The sequence below is a fragment of the Dromaius novaehollandiae genome, chromosome W (assembly GCF_036370855.1).
Source record: "Dromaius novaehollandiae isolate bDroNov1 chromosome W, bDroNov1.hap1, whole genome shotgun sequence".
Taxonomy (NCBI): domain Eukaryota; kingdom Metazoa; phylum Chordata; class Aves; order Casuariiformes; family Dromaiidae; genus Dromaius; species Dromaius novaehollandiae.
Window position 1 is genome coordinate 34,934,137 of NC_088130.1, and position 7,457 is coordinate 34,941,593.

Sequence of the window (7,457 nt, forward strand, 5' to 3'; positions counted from 1 at the left end):
CTGCGTTTCGCATGCACCACTGCTGGCACGGCCGAGACACAGCCCCAAACGTTGCGAAATTCCTGTTATTTCCAGCAACTGCAGGGCCGCAGAACAACACAGTCTGAGCAGACCTACTCTGCTTGAAGAAATGGATTTGTTTGGTGTGCTGCAAAGGTGCTGCTTGAGGTGACAGGGCCCGGGATGGCTGTAGGCTGCCCGGGGGGGCTCTGTGGACAACACCACGGCCAAGCCTCCCGCAGCGAGGCGCAGGCTGGCTGCACACGGCTGTGGCAGAGGCTGAGGAGGCCATGCCCACCCCGCCTTTCCTCTGCACAAACCCGTGGTGCTCGGGTAGCGTGCTGATTTCCAAAACCCACACTTCAACCACCGGGAGAGGAACTCCCTCACGGAGGAGCTGGGCCTGGCTGTGGCTCCTGTTAGGAAGTAAATCGCTCCCCCACCCTGGTGCCCATTGGATGACAAAGCTGGAGGCTTATTAGTCACTTCATACCTCTGCTCTGAATCATCATCACCAGGCAGGGGCTGGGAAAGCTGCTCTGCTCTGCACTGCTCTTGAAGGGCTGGAGCGACTGCAGCGTCATTTAGGGGGTGGGGTAATCATCTAAAGAGCAAACGTGCAGTCCTTAAATGTGGCAAAAATAATGGTCTCGACTGAGAAGATAGACACTCCCCGCCATAAGACCCTGAAAAAATGAGTCAAGATCTTTGCACTTAAAGAGATATAAACACCATATCGGCACCAGTGCCCATCTGCTGCTCCGGGCTCTGCGGGAGCGAAACTCCTCCTCCGCCGTGGAGAACCTGGCACAGCCGGAGGAAGTGTGGTTACTTGTGCTTGCCAGGGACCCGCTTCAGCGCTCGCTGCAAACACTGCCTTCCCCCGGCCCTGCCGAATTTTAGAGGCAGTCTGAAAAAAATGATCTCCGCAACGACAATACGAGCCTTGTCCAGACAGCTGTGCGTGTAAAAGTCCCTTTTCCCCCATGTAGGGAAAAATGACAAGAAATAATTGAAGTCAAGGCACCAGTCCATTCGCCTTTTAACCAAACTCCGATAAACTGTGCCAGTGTAACCTGCTGATGTTGGAAGATTCTGGATTCTTTTTAATGTGCCAGTTAAGTCAAAACCTAAAAAAGAGACGCCATCGGCAGCTTGCTAGCATGCTGATATTGTGTCTGTGCTCGTGGTGCCAGAGCGTTTCCTCCACCTCCCTGCCGCTGCTGCCAAAGCCCTGGGCCCCAAGCCAAGGGGCTGAACATGCCTTACATCTTGAAGAGTGAAAATCCTCTTTCCTTGGGGGACCAGAGCTCCCAGTGGAAAAGACTAAATATGGCCTGTGCAGCTGGGACTCTGGAAGGGACTCCCAAAGCGTGCCAGGGACTAGCGAGCTCGCGACGGCGGCTGCCGCTGGCGCGGTGCAGGGAAACAATCGGGTCTGGCATGCAGGACAGGGTTGCCCTGTTGCTCTGCCCAGACCCGCTGGTTCAGGGAGAGCAGGGAGATGGCTTACAGCTGGGGAAAAGCCTGTTTGTGTGCTGTTTGCAGGGTCTGCTAGCAGAGCTCCAGGGGCTGGCCTGTGGTTGCCAGTTAAATTTCTTCCCTCTGACCACAATCCTGACCTTCCCCTCTGCTTCTTAACAGCGGCGCTTAGGCTTGTTTACAGAGCGCAGCGTCACAGACCAGATTTTTAAGAGCTGCACGAAACATTACTCAGACACTGCGCAGAGGAGGATAGTCAGTGTTGAGACTTTATGCCTGAAACCTCCCTCTCCATATCCTGATTTTGCAGACAACGAGGCTCCCTCTGCGTAGATCTGTTGATGTGATGGGACCCGTCCTCTAAAGCCAAAATACAGTGCCGGTGTGGCAGTGAGAGGTCTGGCGTGCCACGCTTGTGCTTTGGGGCACTGACCGGCCGCCGGGGCTGCTCTGCCTCCAGCCCCCGGCCCCTCGGAGCCTGGGGCGCCTGGGGCACGTGCACGATGTCGGAAACCCCCTGAGGGAACATCAGAAGTGCTGTGTTACGCAGCGTGGGCACACTGCACCCATCTGAGATATCTTCACCTGACACAAGCAGCCCAGATTTTATCTCCTTTTACTTTCACAGTTGCAGCTGTTACGACCCTCCTAAACTTTGCTCAGTAAAGCTCATAGCAGTGCTTTTCAACTTTTTTTGGACTGGTGCTCCAGGATATTTTACCAGCAGCACGGGTACTTTTAAGATAACATATACCTAGGTTGCCATTTAGTGTATACAAACTGGCTTTTCCTGGTCCCTTGCATCCCTTAAAAGTAGTCCATGAAGTACCCTGGTTTCCACCACTACAGACTGAAACCCACTGGAAATCAAGACAGGATCAGCTAGACATTATGTGTTAGTTTGATTAATTCAATTCAATTTTTTAAATGTGATATTGTGGTAACACAGCACTCCTCTGTCCTGAGAAGTACACAGAGATGTAGCAAAAAGACAAGATCTGAGGAATTTATGCTGTAAGACCAACACAGCCCTTTCTATTGCTTAAAATGGCTCCATACAAAAATTGCATGCTGACACTGGATTTTCAATATTCCACGATATTCAGCCTCAGCTGTTATGTCCTTCTCGCTGGGATGCCCTGGGCAGAAGGCAGCATTTGATTTTTACTGCCTGGTCTCTCAGGAACCCCTTCTCCTCCCTTCGGGCACTGACTCATTTCCTCTGACAACTTACCTCATCCTGTGCTCTGCTCTGCCAGCTTGTGTTTTGTTCTCCCCCCCACCCCATACGAGCTAAACATGTTATAAAGGCATGATTTTGCCTGAAATCTTGCCTTTTTTTCTCCTCACACTGATAGCTTTGCTTGCAGACACTTCAGTGCAGCTCTGCAAGACGGGTGCTGCATGAAGGAAAAAAATCCAATTATCTTCATGCAGTGCCATTGGATATTATTGTGGTGCAAATATGCAGAAAGGCAGCAATGATAATAACTCAAGAAATAAAGTAGTCTCAAATTCCAGTCACTTGCAGTTTTGGTATAAATTAAAATCTAATTGAGGCGCTTCCCAACCAGAGTAAAACAAATTTCCCTAGGTTGCAGCGCCACCTGCTGGGTTGGTCATCATCTCACGCACAGCTTCAGAAGGAAGCCGGCGGCGTAACGCGGGGTTCACAGCTCGCTGCTCCATGTGCGCAACACTGTCTGCTTGCGCATGCGTGGCACCGCGCGGACGGGGTCTTACTGTTCTGCGAAATGCGTCAGCCTTGCTTTGCCTAGGAAAGCGATCCTTTCTGAGACTGAAAGTAAGAAAGTTTTAATTATCCTTCCCCCTTCCCCTTTCTCAGTTCCTTTTCACCTGTCACTCAGACACATCCCTTATCTCATTATTGCTATCGATTTTAGGACAAAAGGCAATGAAACCTGAATGGTAAGAATCTTAAAATTTTGCAATTTCATTTAGCATAACTAAACTCTGAGAGTTTCCTTTTCTCACTGTAGGGAAAAATACAGATTTTGAGGGTGTGGGGTTTTTTTTCAACTCTTCATCTATTTTCAAAGCCCAGTGGTGATGTGCAAATGAGTTTCTGTGTTTCCGTGAACAGTTATTAGAACTTAACACATTCAAATAGATGTGCTTATGGATATTGTGGCTGGAAATTAGAGGGCTGCTGTCAGTTTGGGCCTAAGGCATGACATAGCAGTATTGTATTGACAGTACAGTATTGTTGCAGAAACTAAAGGCAGACTGAAAAGTCAGTATTCAGGCTAATCTCAGGATGTGTGGAGAGAGGTACATTTGGAAACTACCTGTCCTACTGATTTGGAGTCCTTATAGCCTAGAAATAACAAATTGTGCTGCTGACTGTATCAAATGCATCATTTTTTTTTCACAGTCTTCAATTCAGTATTACTATATAAAGCATAGCAATATAGCAGTGGGGGTTCACTATTACAAATGAAAAGGCCAGAGATGCGGTCAGAGGTGACACTGAAGTGTAAGCCTCTGTATTGTGATTCGACATGTGTGTATTAAAAAAAAAAAACAACCCTTTCTACAGAAGTCTCATATGTGCATTTCCGTAATTTTGTGCTGCCTTGGAGAATTAAAACATTACAACTGCAAAATAGGGCACTGTGTACCTCAGTTTTTAAGGAATTGTCCAAATAAATCAATCAAACTTGCAGGGTGCCTTGAAGGTAAACAAACTGAATAAACTCTGACTAAAGCAGAGGAGTCGTTTTCAAGGCTGAAAATTCCTTAGAGAGGATGCTTTTTGCTAGCATATTTGTCCTCGGGGCTTTAACTTCAGCACTGATTGCAATTAAAATTTGATACACAGTGAGAAGCAGTCCTCCCAGTATACATGAGAGGACATCAGAAAACACAGCTGAAATTCCAGCAATGCAGAACTCATTTTATTTTTTAATGCATTTAGTGCTAATTATAAACAGGAGCAGCACTGACAGGAGAGAGATTAAGTCATGTTGGCAGAGTCTCTAGGTTCATTCCATATTTTCTCTTGAAATGCTGAAATGTGTGCCATCTGATGAGCTCATGGGTTTTGTTTGCTTTTTGCTTTTTTTTTTTTTTTTTTTTTGGAGGCAGGGCAAATAGCTTATCCATGACCAAGAGAGCGTTTCAGGGAGCAGGCAGGGCTCTGGCAGCCTCTGGGCAGGCCCCAGGGACTCCGTCTGGTGCTTTTGGTGCCACGAAGATGTGGCAAGCTGATGAGGACGGGCACCTTCCCTTGCTGCCCAGGGTTTCGCCGAGGAGCAGCCTGTCTGAAGGACTGTGAGACAAGGGCTCTCCAAAGACAATTTAATTTAAAATAATGTTCAGTTCTTTCTCTCTGTGTATAATAATCCAACAGGTCTTCCGTTAATGTCCGTATTTCCTTCACGATGACAGCTCAGACGGCTCAGAAGGCTGTTCTGGCTTTTCGAAAGACGGAGGTCGCTGCAGATGAAGGCGCTGACACCGCAGGGGAGCCCAGGAGCCAGAGTGAGGGCCGCTGGCACCTCTGGACAGCCCCCGAGGGAGCCCGGCACCCCCTGGAGCAGCTCAACGCAGCCTTCGGATCACACCCGCGTCTGGGAACCCATCCCGCCCGGCTTCGGGTTACGCGGGCCATGGCCACGCACTATCCCTGGCAGGAGGGGTGGAGAAACTTGACAACCTTAGGGTTAAAGAGAGAGAGAAACCACACAGGACTTGTGCGAGCCCAACACAGCGACGGAGCGGTTCCCCAAAGAGGAGGGCGGTTGCTGACCTGGAGGTGGTGTCTGGCAGTCATACAGCTCCCAGTACAGGACCAGTCTCTGGCACTGGGGCTCCAATCCAAGGCTTCTCCCTCCTGGTAAAGACAGAAAATACTGATCTTATCTGTTCCGGCGTGGAACTCCCTCACACACTTTATCTCTGGCTTCATTCCCTTTTGCACAGCAACACAGTGTCAGGGGGATGATAGAGAGGATCCTGCTTTCCACAGCGGCATTGCCACAGTCAGTGACAGCTAAACCTGGAATACACACCAATGAGCAAGGCCGGCTCGGGGCCGGCAGGCTAACTCGGGCTCGTGCCGCCGCTTCATGTACCCTAAACGGTGGGGTCTCACTTATATATTGACATCCAGCCACAATGTGTGCAACTTGTAACCTGAAGAATTGGTATTCTTGCGTTAGGAACGTGTGTTTTGCATTGCTTGCCATCCTTCCGTCTAATGTGGCATCTCATTTTTCACCTGCCCGTTCTGTACTCAGTGTTAATTAATTTCCAGTAAAATGAAAATTAAATATACATTGCAAAAATCTTGAGCGTGAAAGAAATCTGTGTAGATTTTAATTTGACACGTCATGAAGTTTTTCAGGCAGTATCGGGAAGACAGCATCTAATTAATCTAATATGCAAATACAAGCCTGCTAGCAATTCATGCTATCAAATATGAATAAGACAGTGACAAAGCTGAGGATTATTCCTGGATGATGTGAAGTGATCCATCCCAATCCTTATGCAGTATTCTGAGAGGCACTGGCTCCACAGAAGAAAGCCTCTGAGAAAGGGTTTCAGAGGGAAATCTCCACTTTCACAGAGGAGGCTATTTAAAGACTGCACATCTGCTAGAAACACCAGGACATATTGGTACTCTCACTCACGAAGGTCCAAAAACAGAGCAAGAAGATGGATGGACATGCATATAGTAGGGATCTTTGCAGACTGAACAGACATGGATGCTCTGGTAGAACCACAAATAACTCCTGGTTGGGAAAAAAAGTCAGGAAAAGGAAAACTGGATTTAAAAGCCACTTCTAAGCATTTGCCCCAAAGTGCCTGATGCTGGTCTAAATGGGAAGGCTTTGGTCCCAGGTTGCATTTTCTTTATTCAAGAGAAATTATTTCCTCAAATTTTGCCTCTTTTTTATTGGTAACTGATGGCTGTTCATTTTGAAATCTTTCCCTCAAACACTTCTGAATCCCTACTGCTGTATCTGGCAGTCTGACATGAATATATGTGTAATCTTGTTATCTGTATATTTCTCTAATTTCTGTCCCTTGGCTGTAGCAGAGTGACAGTGCACTCCCATTTCTGTACACTGTCAGTGGGCATTAAATCCCTGCCAGGAGCTCGGGGTTCATTAGCGCTGCTTCACGGGGGGATGAGGTGCTCCAGGTTCAACCCGTTGGCGGAAAGAGCTCGGATGTGCAAAAGCGGGGTGCCAAGGGCAAGTACGGAGGCAGTAAGAGGAAGTGTAGCCCACAGTGCCCAGCAGCAAAATATTGTGTGATTATCAAACCACATACCCAGAGTGACTATATTGACTTTCACCTGGAATTGGAATAGTGGGATTTGGGGAAGGTGGATCTAGTGGTTTCCATCGGCTGTTCGTTTGCACTGACGGTGTTGTACATGCATGTACATGCATGACGTCCCAGTTGCATAGATACAGAATTTGCTAGTTCTGCTAGTGTGAATCTCATCTACAGGTGAGATTTCAAATATTTCAAAGTATTTGAAAATGCAATATTAAAAAATTTTTAAAAAGACATGAAAATTTCAAACATGTCCATTGCTGAAGAGTTAGCACCAAAAAAGGCGCTGAAACCAAACATCAGGAAGGAGCAGTCTCTTCAGTACCTTTCTAGGAGAGACACAGGAGCTATTTTTCCCTATTTGTAGTATAAAATCTATAGTATTTGCTGTGAGAAAAACTCTGTGTTTTCTCTTTGCCAGCATACTCTTTCTTTCTCTTTTTTTAACTGAGTTTCCAAGAGTAAGGAATTCATGTGGAGGAATAGGAAAATGAACTCATTTAGTATGAATTATCATTTTTCCTTCATCTGCGTGCAGAAATGCAAAGTTGATAGGCAAGAGTTAGGAGCCCTGCAGTGTGCTGCAACTTCTCCAGAGGTTACAGCTTCTCCTTTGCCCATCGGTCCTGCACGAGGTGCCTCCGGAGCTTAAACCCGAAGGAAAA

At 47.4% G+C, this 7,457-nt stretch overlaps 1 protein-coding gene across 2 annotated transcripts; it reads left to right on the top strand.

Moving 5' to 3' along the window:
- The first annotated feature begins 3,186 nt into the window (after positions 1–3,186).
- On the top strand, positions 3,187–6,605 carry LOC135324324 (uncharacterized). Of its 2 annotated transcripts, XM_064500355.1 has the most exons (3): positions 3,187–3,286; positions 3,387–3,411; positions 4,856–6,605. In XM_064500355.1, exons 1-3 carry the CDS (start codon positions 3,196–3,198, stop codon positions 5,343–5,345), a joined length of 606 nt encoding a protein of 201 aa, XP_064356425.1. In that variant the 5' UTR covers positions 3,187–3,195; the 3' UTR covers positions 5,346–6,605. The 2 variants fall into 2 exon arrangements, 1 of the variants encoding a protein (XP_064356425.1); XR_010385696.1 differs by lacking the exon at positions 3,387–3,411.
- The last annotated feature ends 852 nt before the right edge of the window (positions 6,606–7,457 follow it).